The sequence below is a fragment of the Pieris napi genome, chromosome 11 (genome assembly GCF_905475465.1).
Source record: "Pieris napi chromosome 11, ilPieNapi1.2, whole genome shotgun sequence".
NCBI lineage: Eukaryota > Metazoa > Arthropoda > Insecta > Lepidoptera > Pieridae > Pieris > Pieris napi.
This window is the reverse complement of record NC_062244.1, coordinates 3,071,754-3,092,867: the sequence shown is the minus strand read 5'-3', so window position 1 is coordinate 3,092,867 and position 21,114 is coordinate 3,071,754. Positions and strand designations below refer to the sequence as shown.

The 21,114-nt window shown below is 33.2% G+C and overlaps 5 protein-coding genes and 1 long non-coding RNA gene across 8 annotated transcripts; 4 read left to right on the top strand and 2 right to left on the bottom strand.

Annotated features, from left to right (window-relative positions):
* Positions 1-483: 483 nt before the first annotated feature.
* On the top strand, positions 484-3,231 carry LOC125053581 (protein ABHD11-like). The gene is made up of 3 exons (XM_047654991.1): positions 484-935; positions 1,915-2,279; positions 3,024-3,231. The coding sequence occupies exons 1-3, from the start codon at positions 552-554 to the stop codon at positions 3,163-3,165; spliced, it is 891 nt and encodes a 296-aa protein (XP_047510947.1). The 5' UTR covers positions 484-551; the 3' UTR covers positions 3,166-3,231.
* A 171-nt stretch (positions 3,232-3,402) lies between these two features.
* LOC125053580 (protein ABHD11-like) lies at positions 3,403-5,662 on the top strand. The gene is made up of 3 exons (XM_047654990.1): positions 3,403-3,905; positions 4,693-5,063; positions 5,515-5,662. Exons 1-3 carry the CDS (start codon positions 3,519-3,521, stop codon positions 5,645-5,647), a joined length of 891 nt encoding a protein of 296 aa, XP_047510946.1. The 5' UTR covers positions 3,403-3,518; the 3' UTR covers positions 5,648-5,662.
* Positions 5,663-6,340: 678 nt separating this feature from the next.
* Positions 6,341-8,011, top strand: LOC125053579 (protein ABHD11-like). The gene is made up of 3 exons (XM_047654989.1): positions 6,341-6,901; positions 7,067-7,434; positions 7,634-8,011. The coding sequence occupies exons 1-3, from the start codon at positions 6,479-6,481 to the stop codon at positions 7,770-7,772; spliced, it is 930 nt and encodes a 309-aa protein (XP_047510945.1). The 5' UTR covers positions 6,341-6,478; the 3' UTR covers positions 7,773-8,011.
* Positions 8,012-8,444: 433 nt separating this feature from the next.
* LOC125053577 (phenoloxidase subunit 2-like) lies at positions 8,445-18,596 on the top strand. Of its 2 annotated transcripts, none has more exons than XM_047654987.1 (12): positions 8,445-8,480; positions 8,999-9,194; positions 9,626-9,734; positions 9,804-9,924; positions 11,969-12,177; positions 14,513-14,765; positions 15,293-15,445; positions 16,033-16,167; positions 16,586-16,767; positions 17,164-17,306; positions 17,643-17,878; positions 18,160-18,596. In XM_047654987.1, exons 1-12 carry the CDS (start codon positions 8,460-8,462, stop codon positions 18,385-18,387), a joined length of 1,986 nt encoding a protein of 661 aa, XP_047510943.1. In that variant the 5' UTR covers positions 8,445-8,459; the 3' UTR covers positions 18,388-18,596. The 2 variants fall into 2 exon arrangements, with proteins under 2 accessions (XP_047510943.1, XP_047510942.1); XM_047654986.1 differs by lacking the exon at positions 8,445-8,480 and adding an exon at positions 8,518-8,724.
* LOC125053578 (2-(3-amino-3-carboxypropyl)histidine synthase subunit 1) lies at positions 9,922-11,356 on the bottom strand. The gene is made up of 2 exons (XM_047654988.1): positions 11,019-11,356; positions 9,922-10,939 (listed from the first exon to the last, which is right to left on the bottom strand). The coding sequence occupies exons 1-2, from the start codon at positions 11,257-11,259 to the stop codon at positions 9,930-9,932; spliced, it is 1,251 nt and encodes a 416-aa protein (XP_047510944.1). The 5' UTR covers positions 11,260-11,356; the 3' UTR covers positions 9,922-9,929.
* LOC125053583 lies at positions 18,594-19,895 on the bottom strand. Of its 2 annotated transcripts, none has more exons than XR_007117597.1 (4): positions 19,697-19,895; positions 19,130-19,243; positions 18,840-18,945; positions 18,594-18,687 (listed from the first exon to the last, which is right to left on the bottom strand). It is a non-coding gene; the product is annotated as an uncharacterized LOC125053583 (long non-coding RNA). The 2 variants fall into 2 exon arrangements; XR_007117596.1 differs by having other exon boundaries at positions 18,848-18,945.
* Positions 19,896-21,114: the final 1,219 nt, after the last annotated feature.

Here is a 21,114-nt window from a genome sequence, read left to right as displayed (position 1 = left end):
TATATCATAGAATATAGAGTTACCTGTTAAAATTATTATCAAGTGGCAGACGAGACACGCTGGATTGGCTTTATAAATTTTATAGAATTTGTAGAATTGATTCATAGCAACTTAATCTAATATTTTTAAAAATAAAAGAAGATTCTAATTAAGCTTTTTCGTCCAAGATTAAGCTACCTACATTGCTATAACTATTTTCCTGCAAGTCAATCATATTATTATATTCAAGTCTTTCTTACAAGAACCCTCGCTTTCACATCGAATATTCACCTGCAACTTTATTTATACAGAAACGTATATCGTAAACGTTCATATATATACTTAACCTTATAAAGTATACACAATATATTTAATATTAATTATATTCTATGGTTAACTTATAAAACGTCTATGTAAGTCAGGAAAAAAATTACTATAATCTATCAAATGTCTACAATTTATTATTATTATTACATCTTTCATTTATTGACATTGACGTTTCGTTATCAGCTGTGGTTAAAATGGCTAAATGGTTAAGGCCAAAACAAATTAAATAAATATAAAGTAAATTAATGGCACTTGCGTCAATTTTACGTAGATCACATATTATTCTAGACAACACACACGCCGTAAGAACAGTCGCAAATTTGTCGTATAAAATATTCGGGGAGAGCAGCGTAGATCCTGATATTCCACCAATATTTCTATTTCACGGTCTCTTAGGAACGAAAAAGCATTGGGAAAGCTTTGGAAAAACTATGATGAATATGACTCAACGGATTGTGGTGGCTGTCGATTTGAGAAATCACGGTGATAGCCCTCATGTGAACTCCCACAAGTACGAAGATATGGCGGCGGATATCCTAAAGTTGTTTTCCAAACTGGCAATTGAAAAAGCTAGTGTTGTGGGACACGGTATGGGTGGGAGGGCTTCTATGTGTGTTTCTTTGATGGCGGTTAGTTAGGCTTATATTTACCTGTCTAATTAATATAGGTTGAATTGTATTAAATGAGACGTTTATATCTTAAATAAATCATTACTTAGTATTAGAAAGTATGTATAGTTGTTTCTCAGAGGAGTGTTGGTAATGGTTTCAACGTGCGACTCATCCTTGGGGACGTTTGATTCTCGGCTCTGGGCCAATGGACTGTCTAATATCGCATCACAAGCTGATACAGAGAAGGAAAACATCGTGAGGAAACCAACATGCGATAGACCCAAAGTGTCGATGGTGTGTGTCAGGCACAGGTTGATCACCTACTTGCCAATTATAAATTGGTAAGTAGATGATAGAATCTTGTGTAATATTTGATTGAATGTTGAGAAGAGCTTACTGTATTTTTTGTAATTTGGGTGCACGAAATCTTCGGATTTTTATGTCAAAGTTGGTCTGGAGTTTTATCAGTTTATTTCGGAGGTATCTTTTAAATAGGATTGGTGAGATATAGCTTCTTGTCTTAAATAAAACCGTTACTGAATTAGACATCAACGTCGACAGATTGAACTCCAGTCATAATTAGACACCGCTTTTCCGTTATCGTCGCGACTTTCACGGGTGTTAGTTTCATTTTAAATATCCATTTTCCTTACGGTTGAAATGGGCCAATGACATTTATAATTTTTTTTTGTTGGCACGACTCCGTTCCTTAAAAGGGCTTTTTACTTGAAAGAGCACAAATAAAAAGGTAATTTTTAACACTATATAAAATTATCAAAAGGTATTGAGCGAAAATAAGTTACTGTTATAGTTTTTCCTATTCCCCACCACTCATAAAGAGCACTCAACGTGAGCTTATCTATTGAAATTTTGATAAATTAGATTATTTAGACGTAGTCAATATATAGATATTAATCAATATAGAATGGTGTATTTTTCGATTCCCTGCAGATTTTTAGAACATAAGACTCAATACAATAAACTATATAATTTTCAGCCAGAGAAGATATCAGCACTTTTAGTGGTAGACATTTCACCGGTTTCCACTTGTGTTGACCTGAGAGAGAAGTTCCCAAAAATCATGTCCATGATGAAAGAAATCAGTTTTAAAGAGCAAAAGAAGGTTAAGATTGCTCAAAGAGAAGTTAAAAAAAAACTAAAAACGTTGATAACTGATGAGATTTTACTAAAAGCCATTCTATCTAATGTAACAATGAAGTCCACTGGTTTCATCGGCTGGTCATGTAACCTGGATGTATTGATTAAGGAGTATAAACATATTCTAACATTTCCGCGATTAAAAGACAAGAAATACTACGGGCCTACGTTATTTATTGGCGGCCAGTTGTCTGATTATTTACCGTTAGTATTTATGTTTTTTTTAGTATAACCTCTTTTATGTTTACCTACTGTTTAAAAGAATGTCTGCTAACTACTGTTCATTATCATTATTCATATGTAGCAACATACGTCACAAAAAAACCAAAGCGCTACAACCTTCTAGGTCTGGGCCTCAGATTTCTGTGTATGTGTCCCGATCATTTGTATTTCTAAAAGGCAAATAGGCTATTTGGGTCTAAAGCTCGGTTTTCTCACGATGTTTTCCTTCACCGTACGAGCGAGTATTAAACGCACACATAGACAGAAAGTCCTTTAGCGCATAGCTGGGAATCGAACCTACTAATCCAACACTGCATACGTCACTAGAATCATCTTAACAATATCATATATTAAGTAGCTTGTAAAATCTAATAAAATACGGACAGATAAACTTACTTAACAAGATCAACTTCAAAATAATTGGGATTGTTAATCTAATATAACAAATTATTGTAATTTTAAAATTTATTATACTACAATTGTATACTAGCAAGGGCCCGAAGGCACCGTGGGTGTAGATAATATATTCATGAAGAGCAATTGCCGAGAGTACAATAACGTATTTTATCGTAATCAACGTATAGGTATAGAATATAGATACTTTTATTTGCTATGAACTCATAATGTTTATAAAGAATTTTTCGAAGTATATGTCGGTAACTATTCATTGCTATCGATAAAGAGCGTTACTATGTAGTTTAAAAAACCACTGTTGTACTTTTACAGACCAGACGACTTGACAGCTATACGAGATATGTTTCCCCGAGCAGTGATAACCTACATCCCTCATACGGGACACAGTCTCTATGCCGACGATCCGAAGAGTTTTTTAGAAGTGGCTATAGCTTTTCTCAAAACGCATGACTAATAACACTTTTAACTATCAGTTGATATGTATATTGATTTTGAATAAATTGATTACCTTATTACCTCATATTGAAGTGTGAGATCAAGTTATTTCGCAAGCCATGGTTGAGAGTTCCTGGTTCGAAAAATTCATTGGAATGTCGCTAATCTGTTTTTGATAGTCTATGGTTTCACTATTTTTAATCGTACAACTACAACAAGAAATACAGATATTTGGTATTTGAAAATACCACAGACCTTAATGTTTCCTCTAACAGACAAGTTTAAATCTATCTGCCGCAACGTGACGTAGTTCAACAGGGATTATGATATTTTAAAGTTTCAAATGTTTTCTGTCGCAAAAATCGACATGGAATGTCATATTTAACTAAAATTATAACCATTTTGCCCTATAAACATTCATTTTACAATTATGTTCATTCAAGAACTGCCGTTGACCTGGTGTATAAAGTTCACGGAAACGAAAATTACAATAACGCACCGGTAATCGTTATTCATGGATTGTTAGGAATGAAAAAGAATTGGGAAAGTGTTTCTAAAAAGATCAATGAAAATACAAGTAAAACTGTTATTACGGTTGATGTAAGGAATCACGGAGAGAGTCCACATACTTCCTCGCATACGTATCACGAACTAGCGTCGGATATATCCCAACTTATAAGTAAATTATCGCTGAAAACTTCGCACATCATCGGTCATAGCATGGGCGGAAGAACTGGTATGGTTTTAGCCTTGACCGAGGTAACAACTCCAATCCGTGAACTTTTACTCTTTTGACATCTGTTATAGTTAAAATTAAGGTCAAGAGGTAACTTCCTCTTTTGGTAGCTTTGATTGATAAGACAATGAATACCTAATTATTAGTCATACATTAATTAAATGTGAAATAAAAAATTTGTTAGCATTTAGGACGTACCGTAACCGTTGCCGAGTTATAAGCGAACGGAATCTCTTTGATTCCGATAGTTTAAATTAGCTCTTTGTCACGTTTATGACTTAAAAAGAGCCTCAAATGACATTGGCCAAAGAAGTTAAAGATATATTCCCGTACATTAATTTTTAAATATTATTATTCTATTCTCGGTTGGTATTCTCATCCGTTGTAAGCAAAATTACTAATAAAAGCAGTAGTATATTTAAAACCTCTTACTCACACATATATTCAGAATGTAAACATTATATAATTTTCGTATACTTAACCCGTAATTCTTTCAAATTAGTAATTATAAATGGGAAAAATACTATAATGATTTGTAACTTATTTTATTTATAATTATTATTGTTATTTTTAACTTCTACTTTTCTAATGTTAGAAAATTTCCATGGAATTTGGTATTTACTGGTACTTTTGGCCCACCCAGGATTTGAATATCGGAAGCTCATTATCGGTAGTTAGCATAATAACCACCAATCGTAGACACAGATTGAACCTAACCTAATTATATAACGCAGAAACATCGCATGAAGAACGTGGTGACATAATGTAATATATATACAGCAAAGTTTATTTACGTATTTGAAATTTCAGCCCTCAAAAATAGAAAGTTTAATAGTTGTCGACATATCTCCTGTGTCAACCGCTGGTATACTGAACGATTTCTTTCCCAAATTAATAAAGGCGATGAGAAGTACGAATTTCGAAGGAGCCGACCATGTCAGCAAGGCGAGGAGTATAGCGAGAGATCACCTCGCATCGACGGGTGTTGTCAAACCAGAATCTAGTGGATTTATTCTCATGAATATTGGTCCCGTTAAAGGTGGATCGTATGGCTGGATATGTAACTTGGACACACTTATAAAACATTTTACTGATATAGCAACATTTCCGAGCAATCTCAATGGGAAACAGTATTCTGGTAAAACTTTATTCATCGGTGGAGATAAATCTAATTATATTCCGTAAGTGAAAATTGTACTTCTACGTTAATTTTATAGTATAGGTAAAAAACTATGAATCATGTAATATTGTCGAGATGAGGGAGTGAATTTTTTCATAATAATAATAATAAAGATTGTTTTATTTACGTGAGTAACATATATTTTATATTATAAGAATAAGCTTTTAGATCAATATACACAACGCACACGCATCTACAATTATTTATTTCAAATATACAAATATGCCCCTTATTATAGAAATATAAAATGTCAACTATCACTTTGTACCTTTAGCGTACTCATACGGGGCACGTATGAATAAAAACGAAAATTCAGATGGAAAAAAATTACATTCGTACTACTCCAATGAATTTAAACATGAGAGATTTTCAAAGATGCAGCCAAATTCTTTCCAAAATAAAGAAACAGAAATATTAATGAAGGGTATGTACCTACTTTGAACTTATTTCAGACCAGAAGATTTAAATGGGATAAAGAAATATTTTCCGAAAGCCGAACTGGAGTATGTGAAAGGGGTGGGACATAACGTACACGCTGAAGATCCAAGTACTTTTTTGAAAATTGTGACTAAATTTCTTACATAAAATAATTTTTTCCTCTTTTTAGTTATTTTTATAGACTTGCAAATACAGCAGTTATATTTGCAATACTATCTAAACTCTTTTGCAAAAAAAAAACTTGTCGATTTATCAGTTAAATCAGAAAGTGATATTTAATGTAAAAAGAAAGATCTCAATCGTTATTAGGTTTTTACAATAGTAAAACAACAAGTAATAAAATATTCTTATCTTTATTGCCGACCGCTACTTATTGTTTGGCCATGTACATCGGTTTTAAAGAATTCATCAAAAATTATATAGGTATATATCAAAATGAATTCATCAAAAATATATATGGGTGTATAACAGTAACCTTGACTTAACAGAGCCGAAACCAGGTTCGAGTTCGATTTCCAGGATTCTCAAGAACATACTGATTAAACCTACACCTTAAATTAAATATAATTAAAACAGACGCAGTGATGTGTAGTGTGTACTCTCCAATTTGCTTATGAAGATTACAAGACACATACAGTATGTGTATACTAGATTAATAAAAACAATATTTCATAGTTGTCCATATCTTGATACTAAGCCGCCTGCGAATAAAAATTTGCAATAAACACGACTCACTGCAATGACACAAATGACAATGTGCACGGCACATTTTAAGGCTTTATGTTATATAATATATTTGCGATTTTTCCGGATTTTAACAGATAAATATTATTTAAAATAAGACATGATTGAATCAGATTTTTGAAGTGAAAACAAAAATAGTGACATATGAGATAACTTATTACTTAATGTCATTTAAAAACGTCACTAAAGTCTAAACTTAGTAACCTTCAAAATTTCTAGGTATTCAAAACAAAAATGTTATTTAATAAGTTTCGGCTTCAAAATTTATTTCGAATATGTTCCAACACATTTTACACGTCCCCTAGGTGCTTAAAATCTGATTCTAGCAATGCAGAATCTGTAGAATTGGCCTACTCCTCATACGAGAGCACCGATACCGATACGTCGAAACGACCGCCTCTAGTCATCTTACATGGACTGTTAGGTTCAAAAAATAACTGGAACAGTATGAGTAAAGCTATTCACAAAGCAACAGGAAGGAAGATAATCAGTGTGGATGCTCGTAATCATGGCGACAGTAGGCATTCTTCGCAGCATACCTACATTCATATGGCCCACGACGTGATAAAATTGTTAAAGAAACTGGAAATATCAAAAGTATCTATCCTTGGACATAGCATGGGCGGACGCACTGCAATGGTTCTGTCACTACTTTGTGTAAGTTGTACGTAGTATCTCATATCCTTACTCTTAATCCATATAATTTAAGTACAGTTTCTTAACAGCATGATTTATCCTTGAATGATCTTTAAGTAGCTTGAATGCTTTTAACTTGACTATTGGTATATTATTCATTTAATCATTACAATAATTATGTTTTAGTCGGATCTCATATCAAGTTTGATTGTGGTTGACATATCTCCAGTAAAAACAAGTCCACAGATCTTCAGTATGATGAATCTCTTTGATGCCATGACATCGGTATCAATAAGAAGTGGTATTGCAATGTCAAAAGCAAGGAAATTAGCTGATGAACAATTGAAAAATATCTCACCTGACGTCAATCTTAGAAATTTTTTAATAACAAATCTGGTTCAAACTAATACAGGATCCTATACTTGGAGAGTTAATTTGCCAGCATTAAAAGAAAACTTTCAAAACCATATATCAAATTTCCCTTCCTCTCTTAAAGGTCTGCAATATTGTGGACCAAGTTTGTTTATTGGAGGCTCCCTATCTGATTACATTGGGTAAGCGTTTAATATGCTATATTTTATTTACTAGGCCTTAATACATAAGAAATTGATTACAAGCTGATTTTTTTTTTAAATTTCTGTTTCTTTTCAGTTATTGGGTCAATAATTTTTTGAGTGTTTAGAATGATATACAATATGTTAAATTGATTAGTTAATATAATACAAGAATAACAGTATGGGTTTTTATTTACAGGAAGAATGATTTGCCAGAAATTCAAGAATATTTTCCACTAGCAGAACTAGTATTTATTGATGGTGCAGGACATTGGGTACATAGCCAAAAACCAGAGAAATTTCTAGAAAATGTTTGCAAATTTTTAGGAGAAAAATAATGTGTTCAAACATCTAATTAATATTATAAATCTTAGTCAAATGTACAAATATCTGTTAATAGTTTACATTAAGTAGAATAATATGTTATTATTTGATTTGTTGCTTTTAGTTTATCTATTGGATGTGGTTACACAAAATGTCTTACAGGAAATAACACACATGTTATCAGTAAGTTCTCAAACACAACATATGATTTAAAATATGTCTGAAGTACATGAATAAAACAAGTTTTACAATATCTTTAGTATTACCCCAATTTTATTTTTAAATTTAAGATGATTTTTCTCTTTTCAACATAACTTGCTTCATCAAGTGGGATATATTTTGATATAAACTGGACCTAAAGAGAAACTTTTCCCTGTTCTACAAAGCTTCGCTAATACTCAAACTCGTCGCCGCCAACTACTATTGTAAATACAAAATGAGTTTTGTTTTAATTAATGATTCGTTCGTTATACACTATCTTTAACAATTAGACATCAATACGTTATATAATCAAATAATATAAACGAACTAAAAACATTTTTAAAAGATCAAAATTTACTTGTTTTAAAATCTTCCTGTACTATTAATTATACTATTTAAATTGATATCAGTCAATATATTTCATAGCGAAAGCATACAAACTTAAGAGTCGAAAATTATCTACATTTGGTTATTAAACCAAATAAATTATTGAAAGAACTATGTTTTGCACTCGGAATATTGTAAGCTGCACTCGGTACTACAATAATTTTACTATAAAACTGGGAGGAATTTTGGTTTACGACATTCTCACTTCACATTTACTGTGAAGTGGATTAATTAGTTTCAATATAAAGTGATAATAGTAGGCACAAAATGGCAAGTGTAGTAAAAGGGCTGTCTTTGCTCTTCGATAGGCCCAATGAGCCTATGGTGTCACCGAAAGGGGACGATAATGCCATTTTTCAAATTTCCGAACAGTTCTTGGTAAGTAATTATCTTTAAAATGGTACATAAAATACATTCAGTAGTATGTACTTGATATAGCAACAAAAATGCAGGTAATTAGGAACTAGCAAACATTACCATAATTTATTATTTTTCGTAGAATGTATATTTAGTAAAAATAAATTATTACGCCACATATTATGTATTTTGTTACTTAAAAATTGTACATAATATAATGCATTGCATGTTCAGAGTTTGCCTTCCTATTTGTAAAACTAGTTTTTTTAAATATTTGTTTTTATGTCCCTTCTAGACTGACGACTACAAGAACAACGGTATTGAAATTAACAACCGTTTTGGGGAAAATGCATCAGAAATAATTCCTCTAGAGAATTTACGTCGAGTGCCCAAGTTTTCGAAAGCAAAGCGCTTACCAAAGGATTCAGACTTCTCACTGTTCTTGCCAGCCCACAGGGAAATGGCAGATGAAGTCGTTGATGAACTTATGGGTATGTCTTGCTTGCCTTACCTATATCTTATTAAGTCTTATAAGTTAAATTTATTTACTCGTGTAAACGAGTATGAAAGTAATTAATCATCATTAAGTCATTAATTATTTCTTTCTGTTTTGATTTTAGTAAATAAATGAGGCTCGTTGCTAAGCCAACCGAAACATTTATTGCTCCGCCAGGACGAGTCCAAGACCTCTAGGTTATATGCTAAGCGCGTTAATCACTAACCCACGTAGTTGCATCACGCTTAAATTTTTTTATTATTTTTCTTTAGTTTTATAGATTTTTTTAAATATTTGTACTTGATAGATTAAATAAAATGTTATTTAGATGGTATTTATATTATTCAAATGACTACCAAAATGCCCAGAAATAAAAACATATCTTGCAAAAGTCATACAATAATTTAATTCATAAATTTTTTACAGGTGTTCCTGAAAATCAATTGCAGCAGTTCCTATCTACATGTACATACGCCCGTGTTAATCTCAACCCTCAACTCTTCAACTATTGTTACAGTGTTGCGTTAATGCATAGGTAATATATTAAAAAATATTTTTATTCTGGTGTAATTAAATGTTATTAAAATAAAAAATCTTCTCTCAGGCGTGACACCAGAAATGTTCCCATTGCAAACTTTGCAGAGACATTCCCTTCAAAATTTGTGGATTCTCAAGTTTTTTCTCAAGCCCGTGAGACAGCTGCGGTTGCTGCTCAAGGAGCACCGGTAAGTTATTTTTCCTTGCCACCGCAGCAATTATCACACTTTTTATCAGTACCTGAACAAAAGACAGGTTTATAGTTAGGTGTCCAAGGTCCAAGACTATCATTTGAATAAAAATCCATTGGGTATGTTCCATCTTCTTTCAGCCACTTACTGTTACCTAATGAAACAGAAAACTCATATGGTGTTAAAAGTGGCTGAGGAAATGCAGTTCCCCAATCGATAGACAGCCTAGGGCAAGCAACTTGTACAAAAGCATCTAAGCCAAATAACGCCAGTTTGCTGGGAAATACTTCTGACAGCAGAATCTTAACATAATGTTTATTGCAATTGGAGATTTGCTTTTCAAGATTATTTAGGACTTTTGTACTTCCTTGTCTCCCCAGTGTTCCTAGAATAAGACCAAAGCAGTTTGCATCTGATGCTAATTTTATTTGATTACTTCTGTTCATTTTCATTACGTCATGGTCGTAATCTTCTAAAGTGAATTTCTTTTCATAAGGATCATATTTATATGCTGGAATTGTGGGGTTTGCTATCATAATTGCTTCTAAATGAAATCTACCATCTCCGAGATAAACTATGCAATCAGCATTCAGCTTAGGGGCTGTACAACCAAGGATTTCACCCGGAGATAAGGGTTTACTTTGTGGCACTGTCACAATATAATCATCATTTCTTAGATCCTTGGTAACTGAATGGAGAGTTGTGACAAATTGAATTGTACTAACTATTGCTAAATGTGTTTTTTTAGGAAAGTTAAGTCTAATTGTTTCTAAAAAATGTGATGGATCTATTTTTATATCTACAAATATGTAGAGAACTTTTATACTGCTAGTTTGATCTATTGGTATAAGACAAGAGTGACCATAATGCACTAAAAGGTCAACACCAAGAGCGATCGCAGTAAAATCGTCTATACAGCAGGCTCCATATGTAACATCACCCATTATTACAGTATCTGCCTCCGTAAATGTTTCTATAATGTCACATAATGTCGTCGCAAACATAGTTAACCCTGAAATAAGCAATACACAATTACTATCTTATTTACTTGGATATTATTTACGACAAAATTGTCATTTTGTGGTATTTACCTTCTGGTAACTGAAGAGCTACCCTTTTTGATCCTAACGAACGAATTCTCCATATCGTTTTATGAATTTCAAAATTGTAATTAGTAGGCAAAGCTTCACAGGCTCGATTTATTAGTGGATCCTTTAACAAATCATCTGGTATTCTGTTTACTGATCTTATATTGGGTTTAAAAGTTTTTCTTTGTCCTTCTGGCTTTGCACGCACTACAACAACTGAAGAATCTGATACCAAGCCTGCCATGTCTTATAATTTCTTTTTCATCTTAAAATTTTCGTTTTATAAATACGTCAGTATTAACCAGGTTACTTTCATAAAAAATGTAAACACGCGCGCTTCAAGCAGTGGCCTACGTGACTTCTTGCAAAAAACGTTCCGTTTTCTAAATTTTATATAATAATTGCACTATTGCCATAGTCGCATAAAATTCAACCAACTAATTAACAATTTTTTAAAGTAAAAATAAGTCAATAAGGATATGAAATTACATTAATAGTCAATAATATTTATGGATAACTAAATATTAAATTATATTTTACTACATACGTCAAATGAAACGAAGTTTTGGCAGTGTCCCAGTGATATGAAATGTCAATGTCTAAAATTAATTCCCTTCTACGCATAAAGTTTGGTCTAGTTAATTTCGAAATAGGTTTAAATTTATAATATTTTGGATACCTATAAGGTATTGTTAAATGTTTCAACAAAAACGGAAATTTCTGAAATACGAACTATTAATGCGTCTGTAGGTTCGGCCGTCCTGCTAAAACTGCTGTCCCAAATTTATTAGAATTTGAAAATGTACACAATATTACAAGTAAAGCCTAATTATTGATTATGCTTATCGATCTATAAGCAGTCAGAAACTAGTCATAAAAATTGTCCTTTTTCCCTCCTTTGAAGTTTTTGAGGATTTGGAACGAAATATATGTTATTTTTCTTAAACTTTTAGCGCACTCCAATAATTATACCAAGAGATTACACAGCAACAGACTTGGATGTGGAACATCGTTTAGCGTACTTCCGTGAAGATATTGGTGTTAACCTACACCACTGGCATTGGCATCTCGTCTACCCATTTACTGCCAACCAGAGAGAAATTGTTGCTAAGGACAGACGTGGAGAACTGTTTTTCTACATGCACCAGCAAATTATTGCCAGGTTAGCAAAACCAAAAAATAATACAGTATAGTATAGTTTTATATGAATAGAACAACAGTTTACTTCAAACTTATAAGATTAAACTTTGACACGTATTATAAAATTCAAAAAATGAAACGAAAAACTTTTTTTAGAAACTTTTATGATCTTTGTTGTATTGCAGTATTCGCATTCAACTTAGGCATGTTTTATAGCGTAAAATATACCTAAGTTTAATGCGTTAAACGCAAATAAGTTAAACTTTCTAGCATTCACTCCAGCTAACATAAGGTGACGGTGGCAAAGTGCGCCTACCGGGCAAGTGCACCTACCACAAATATCTCGAAAACTACCGATTTGATACTAGTAGTGACACCTTATATCGATGCTACAAACTAAATCATAGTTCTTGGTGAAACTCATATATAGCTCTAGTCATGTGAGTTTGAGATACGAGCCATTTTATTTTCACTGATATTCAAAGTGGTGAGGAGAGATGACTATGGCGTGATCATCGTCGTAAATCTCAAGAAATCGAGTTTTTACCGATATACGAGTGAGGTAAGTGCACAATTTAAATATTTTGCTTTTAGATTCTGACTTTATTTCACTCCTATCTAGTAAAATATATATATTTCTTGCAAGTTAAATATTCAAACCTCAAATTTATATAGTTGGGGAAGCGCGCCATACTGACTTATTATATGGCGCACTTCGCCGCAATCCAGAGGTTGCAAACTTTTTAAAATGTGTCTACAATAGACTAGTATAAGTCACAATAATTATTATATCATTATTATTTTATTATTTATGATTTCTTTTTAAGATGGGGCGCTATGAAAGAAAAACTGTAGGTCCTTCATGGTCCAGAGAGGCTTTGAATGAAGCAGTTGAAGCTGTTCGATTGGATAGAATGTCTGGGTATGCAGCCACATCAACCTTTGCTATCCCAAGAAAAGCTATTATGGACCACGTCACAGGTCGAAGGGGCCAAAAATCATTAAGTCTAGGCAGACCACCAGTATTTAAATAAACAAAATGTTTGCCTATAATGGAAAAAATGGCTTCGGTCTGACTCGTACAGAATTTCTAGATATTGTTAGGGGATATGTCAATCAGAACGATCTAAAAGTACCTTTCAACGAGGGTACTCCAGGCAAAGATTGGTTTTCAAGCTTCAAAAAGCGTTATAAGTTATCAATTAAAAAACTGCAGGCTGTAGAGGTTGCTCGTAAGAATGCCGCAAACCCATTTGTCGTCCAAGAATTTTATGATATTTTAGACAGAGTGATTGCCGACTTAGGGCTTCAGGACAAGCCTGAGCGAATTTAAAATTTGGATGAAACCAGTTACTGCAGTGATCCACAAAAAACCAAAGTCTATAGGTCTTAGGGGATTTCCATCGACTCGGACTACATCATCCTCTGGAACGTCGATCTCCTTCACTTTAGTTATTAAGTTGTAAGGGTAACAAGCCTTGCTTGATTAATGTTTTTGAATTATTACAACTATGTAATATATTTTAGAAGTTGTTTCTCATTGATTTTCTTTTCGTTACCTAGTTTTGTTAAGAATTTATAATAAATATTACACTTAATAACTAATTTCAATGACTAACTTCTTATTTCAGTCCCTTTATAATACTGATACCAAATAAGTAGTTCCAAACCATGGTATTCCCATCGTAAATAAAAGAAAAAATATACTTGACACTCGATTATCAATATTTAAAAAAAAGGTTCATAGCCTCTGACTTAAGATTGTATGGCGCATTTAGCCGAAATTTGGTTTTAAATACATAGATTCTTCTAGAAAGTGGCTATGAAAAAATAAAAAATGCCATGCGTTTTGTTGCTTGTTTTCTTAAAATAATATAGGGCTGTTTTTATTCTGATGCTTTATTATTGCGTTTTATTAATACTAGGCGCACTTGCCCGATTTGTCGGCAAAGTGCGCCGGGTCAGACTGTTTTCAATTTTTATGCTAAAATTCATTAATTTGCCGTCAGATTCTAATGACACGACATTAGTTGTTGTTGCAAAACATCACAGATCCTTATGGTACCATGATTTAGTGTCACTCGTGAACTTAAGCACAAGTAATATTGCATCAAAGTCAACTATGAAAAAAGTATGGCGCACTTTGCCCCCATCACCTTAACATAACAGAGTTCGTAAGAACTTCCCAAAAAATATTTTCAATTCTTCAATTTAGTAATAAATTGTGAATCTTTTAATTTCCCGCGTTCTTATTTACGTCAATTAAGGCGATATTTCTTTGTTTTCAGATGAATATTATTAAGTTTTTTCAAATTTATATTCAAAATGATAAATTGCTATATCAAATTATGTTTCAGGTACAATGGCGAGCGACTTAATAATTCTTTACCCAGAGTCAAAAAGTTCAATAACTTCAATGAGCCAATATCGGAAGCGTACTTCCCAAAACTTGACAGTCTTACATCGTCCCGGGGTTGGCCTCCACGACAGGCCAATATGAAATGGCAGGACTTGAATAGACCAGTTGATGGTCTTAATGTGACTATCGCGGACATGCAACGCTGGAGGCGGAACATCGAAGATGCTATTGCCACAGGATTGGTGCAATTGGTATGTTTTTGCGAGGACTTTTGATATCATAAAGCTGATGCCTTGTACAATTATTACAAAAAAAATCAATCACTTTTTATTCGGTTTTGAAGGCTCTTGTTTATATTATTTGGAAAATAAATGATTACATTCATCGAGAAAAGAAATTATAATATAACACTTAAAATATACTTATATATAGATAACTAAAATGTTGAAAATAATAGACGTGGAATTTTTAACTTAAAAACATTACCTATTTTAATTGTGTAATATTTAATTGTAACGATCTATTAAGCTCCAAGCATTTCGTTAGTGCAAACACCAATTTCTCGGAAATCGGATGATCGTTGATGTAAATCAGATATTTTATTCTATAGATTCAATATTTCATTAAAATCGGTTCAATAGTTTAGGAGATATCGAGGCATTTCTGTAGCGGACATGTATTATAGAGATGCGATATTTGTTATTAATGTTAAAGTATTTTCTTAATTACCTTTTTTTTCACCTTTGTATGTTTAATTAAAACGCTGAATCTCTTATAGCCCAACGGCTCAACCCGCGCACTGGACATAGACACTCTCGGCAATATGGTAGAAGCAAGTGTACTGTCTCCTAATACGGACCTCTATGGCAGTTTGCATAACAACGGACACAGCTTCTCCGCGTACATGCATGACCCAACACACAGATATCTAGTAAGATCATAATATTATGATATATAAAATTAAAAAAAATCAGTGGCGCTACAACCTCTTTAGGTCTTGGCCTCAGATTTCTGAATCTTTTTCATGATCATTTTTAAATCTAATAGGCAAGTAGGTGATCAGCCTCCAGTGCCTGACACACGCCTTCGACTTTTCTAAGACATATCGGTTTCCTCACGATGTTTTCCTTCATCGTTCGAGCAAATGTTAAATGCGCACATAGAAAGAAAGTCCATCGGTGCACAGCCGGGGATCGAACCTACGACCTCAGATATGTCGAGAGTCGCACGCTGAAGCCACTAGGCCAACACTATACACTGCTATATAATATAAGTTATACTGTTAAAAATTACTTTTAACTACCTAGAACTTATCTTCGTTTCCCTATTCTTTACTTGTATGTATTTTATTAATGGTATCTCTGATAAATCACGGGACGGACGTAGAATCGTTACCGATTTTCCCTTAATATCCATTACTTATTTCTATTTGATATAGTATAAATAGATGTCGCCAGGAAACTCAATAAAAATTTAATTTTATAAAGGATCCTAAATTTTTCCGTCAATTTAATCCAGGAATCGTTTGGCGTGATAGGCGATGAGGCTACAACTATGCGTGATCCATTCTTCTTCCGCTGGCACGCCTTTATTGACGACCTTTTCCAGAAATACAAGGAATCCGCTAATGTACGCCCATACACACGCTCCGAGGTATGTTATGGTATACATTATCTTATTTAAAAGCCAGCTTCAAATAGATGTTTTGTATTCCAGTTTATATATATTTTTTTCCTATGTATTTTCCTTAAGAATAGGGCTTACGACGATTTTCAAGTATTCATACAAAATCGATTAATATATTGTGTTAAGACACAGTTCTCTCAGAAACTATCATTAAATTTGTATGATAAAATAATAAATAAAATTTTCCACGGCAATCATAATAAGTTGCTTCACAATGAATTTAATTTATAATAGAATTTATCATACTAGAACTAAAAAAACATACAGGATTTCTATCCGCTTAGTAATAAAGTTGTTTTGAATTTATTAATAAAAATGACACTTAATTTACAGCTACTTTATGGGTTAAAATTTCTAAACTGTAGCATATTTAAAATATTTTCAGTTGGAAAACCCAGGCGTGAGAGTAACATCTGCACGTATTGATAGCTCGGATGGGGCAGCCAACGAGCTGCATACATTTTGGATGTCAAGCGATGTTGATCTTTCTCGTGGCCTTGACTTCTCGAACAGAGGTCCCGTGTATGCCCGCTTCACTCATTTGAACCATCGCGATTTCCAATATACGTACGTATTTTAAACTAAGTGTTTTTTAAATGTTTTTTTTTTTTAATAATTTTATGGCCTGGTAACGAGACCTTTAAGCCATTTTTTAAATGTCGTAAAATACCAAAGACAATTTACTTTAATTGTCTATGATAATACAATATGCGTGAAAGCCAATTGCAGTTTTAATCTAAAACTATATCGACGTAATATAATAAAATGGGACTCAATAAAAACTGAATATTCAAATGATTTCAATAAAAAAAAATTATTATGACTTTCGGTAGCTGCAGTATCTAACAATCAATCATACGTATATATGTCAAAATCCGTTTTTGACCTTCTGAGGTCAGACTAAGCGGTAACTTTTGTTTCTGTATCTTACCCTTTTTTATACTGTAACATATATATTCGCAGAATTGAGGTGGAAAATAACAGCAACGCCTCGCGTGGTACTGTCCGTATCTTTATTTCGCCGACCAACGATGAACGTCAGCTTAGCTGGGCGCTCTCTGACCAGCGCAAGATGTTTATAGAGATGGACAGATTTGTTGTGCCGTGTGAGTTTTTCCATATATTTTAGGAACTCTAATGTATGCTATTTTAACAATTTAGAAGGCAAAACCTCAATGGATATATTCGGTTATTATTTATTTAATTCCATTATATTGAACGCTATAAGATTTTTAGTCTTGCTGACCACGCTGCGACATGGTTAGCAAGACTCTTAGTTAAGTAATGCTCAAATAGAGTTGTTAAATTTTGCTTTTTCGGTCTAATTCATCATTGCCAAATCTAAAAAATATTTATTCACATTTTGGACGAGACCAGGAGACGTTCAATAAGTATTTGTGGCTATGTTTAGCAAGTATAATAATTATATTTGAAAATTGCAGTGAACCGCGGCCGTAATGTCATAACCCGCCGTTCATCCGAGTCGACCGTTACCATTCCATTCGAGCAGACGTTCCGAGACCTCGGTGCTCAGGGTACAAATCCTAGGACCACAGATCTCGCGTCATTCAACTACTGCGGCTGCGGCTGGCCCCAACACATGTTGGTGCCAAAGGGAACCGAGAGTGGCACACCATATCAATTGTTTGTTATGGTTTCCAACTACGAACTGGATTCGGTAAGATCTTATTAAATGCGGATAACTTATTAATATTTTTAACATAAATGAGAAATATTGCATATACATATAAATTAAGATCGACAACTTTTGATGTCTAGGAGCGTTAACTCATTAATACTGAACCAGCAAATAACTAAATGGCTTTGTAATTTTATATATTTTAGCTTTAAGAACTCTATTTGCAACTTGATCTGCGTTACGCAAATGTAGTGCTAGGTACCGTCTTCGTGAACTCACCCACGTATATATTCTATAATTCACTTAACAATATTTACCAGGTGACCCAAGAAGATGGTTCGGAAATGTCATGCAAACAAGCTTCAAGCTTCTGCGGTATTAGAGACAAGTTATACCCAGACAAACGAGCTATGGGATATCCCTTCGACCGGCCATCCAGCTCTGCCACCAATATCCAGGACTTTATTCTCCCCAACATGTTGCTTACCGACATCACCATCAAACTGCAGAACACTACTGAACAAAATCCACGTAACCCTACCATTTAAATTTTGAAAATATTCCAATTGATGTATGTGCTCATAAAAGTAAATTTAACTTGCTTTGTTGGTTTATATTCAAATATAATAGATACCTTGATCATTAGTAACTACAAAAATGAAAGGCTAAATAAGTTAATCTTGTAAATATTGTACATAATTTATATTAAGATATAATAGTGGCCCTTTATAGATAATAATAAAAAGCATATAGATAATGTTGAAATTTTATTTTTACGAATCTAACAAGCATTCTTTTCATTCCACTACACTTGTTATTAAGTAGCGCAGCTAGTTCCCATTAGTTTTCTGTAATAAAATAATAATTTGTTTCAACAATCTAGAAGACATATTTTAAAGGCAACACAGCTTTATAATGTTTTACTAAGCTAGAAATTTAATAAGGGTTATTTTACTGTAGTGATGTATACTTAACAATATAAAAGAATTAAATGTATTACTTTAATACCTCTTCCATATGCGACTTATGTTTAAATGCATAATTTTTCTGCATGAATATGGGCCCAATTGTTTCGGTCCTCAGCTGTGCTGTCTGGTTTAGGTTACCTATAAAAAAATATCAAATCTTAATGGCACATTACATAAAGAAGCTGATAACAGTTCAAGACCAAATAATCAGACCTATCATTAAATTTCACATTGTTATCATATAAACACATTTTCGGCTCGTGTATGTTGTCATCATATTAAAAATCAACATTGATTGACTATTAATGCATTAAATACATACCCGTATTTTTTTAATTAGAAGTCATAAGTTTATGGAGGCATTTGTCACTGCTTGTTATTAAAACACATTAGTTTTCAGCCTAATAATTCCTTTCAAGACCAGTCCCTCCATGATCTGTAAATAATTTAATACTATTTTTAAGTATTGGGTTTGCGTGTCGCTTAAACATATAGGTATATAACTCATTGCATGTTCAGACCTATCATTTAATATCACGTGTTTCTCATATTAACACATATTCGGCTCGTGTCTTTTGTCATCATTATTGCGTAGCATTAAATCAGCACGGTATTTCTTTTCGATACCAATATAAATAAAATGGTAAGTAGGTAACCTACCACTAGTAACTAGGAAACAGCTCAGCTGAACGAAAAGGTTATAATATTTAAAGTAACTGAAATTACTAAAACGATAGTTACAATGTTCCAACTTATGTAAATCGACAGTATTTAAAATAAACTATACATAAATAATTGAAATTTAAAAGCAATGTTGGTGTTACCACGTGTTGGTTTTACTCACCCATCCAAATTATGAACTTTGAGGTTATATGGTTTTAATACGTACCTTTGTAAGCATTTCTCAAAAGTAATCTTCAACGTAAAACGTTCATCTTATATTAAAATTAAGAATAGTTATTATAGACATTGTAAAAATTAATATCTAAATAATTATACTCTGAAGCGTGCTACGACTCCTGGGCAGTGGGCACACGCCATAGTCCACAATCCACACCGTACAAGTAACAAATGTGAAATGAGTAATGACAACTGTGATTTCAGTGTCAGTGAATTCAATTGTGAAATGACATGACTGATGACAAGAACATGATGACATCGGTGATCGCCGATCGGTGCCCCGTCCCAGTGATGCCAACTCCTACAGGCCATAGAATGTTCCTTCGAACCAGCTGCAATTACCCCTAAAATCTAAATATCGATCATACCCCCCTAAAGTTTTTGTTGTACACTCGGTGCGAGAGACAACAAATATGAATTGATTCAATACATTCAATGATTCAAGTAGTATGAAATAGCTGCTATTTGGACGTTGGAGTATTATAGCTATTTGATATTTCTGTTAAGAACACCCACGCTTGGACTTTAAATTTGATTAAGTTTGTTGGTTGCAGTGGCGTAACTATATAATCTGGGGCCCGCGGCAAATTCTTTTGATGGGGCCGTATCAGTAAAAATCGTCACGTTGTACTCAGTTTAATTTGTATAAACTACGAGATTTTCAGCGTTCTCGTTTTATAATTTACTATGGAGTTTGACAGCTCCCTTGCAACAAACATTTGGCGCCCTCTACAAGGAACTATTTGACAGTAATCTTCCCCATTACACGTTGTATAGGTCCCACTAATGGCCATAGGCCTCCTCTCTTAGGCGCGAGGGTATGGTCTGTAGTCCCCAGTCCACGCTAGCCCAATGCGTATTGGACTTTGGAGACTTCACATTCATCCATAGAACATAATATTTCTTGGGCAGGTGTTGAGGGCCCGTGGCATTTTGCCAGCCCTGCCACCCTATTGTTACGCCACTGGTTGGTTGAGTTCTAGGCTTAATATAAACTGTATTATTATTGTATATAGATTTCCGAGACTTATATGGAGGAAAAAAGGAAGATATGTTAGGAATTTAATGAATTTAAATTGAGGAAATAATTGTCATTAAAAAAATAAAAGTGTCGAAAATTAATACAAATAATAAATTTAATTTTCTTCGATAATAAAAACACGTGACATTTTAATTTACAATTCGTCATTTGAGATTTCAATAAATTATTTTGCATAAAATATAAATATTTTATAAATTCTATTTCTATAAGGTAATTCACCCGTCTCACTCTCTCTTCGACAAAAACGATGCACATTTTCACTTCAAAAATATCACCTGGACATTCTTCCTAAATTTGGGGACAAACGTAAAAAGAAAAGCATTATACATATATATATTATATATTAATCGATTGTTTTATTATGA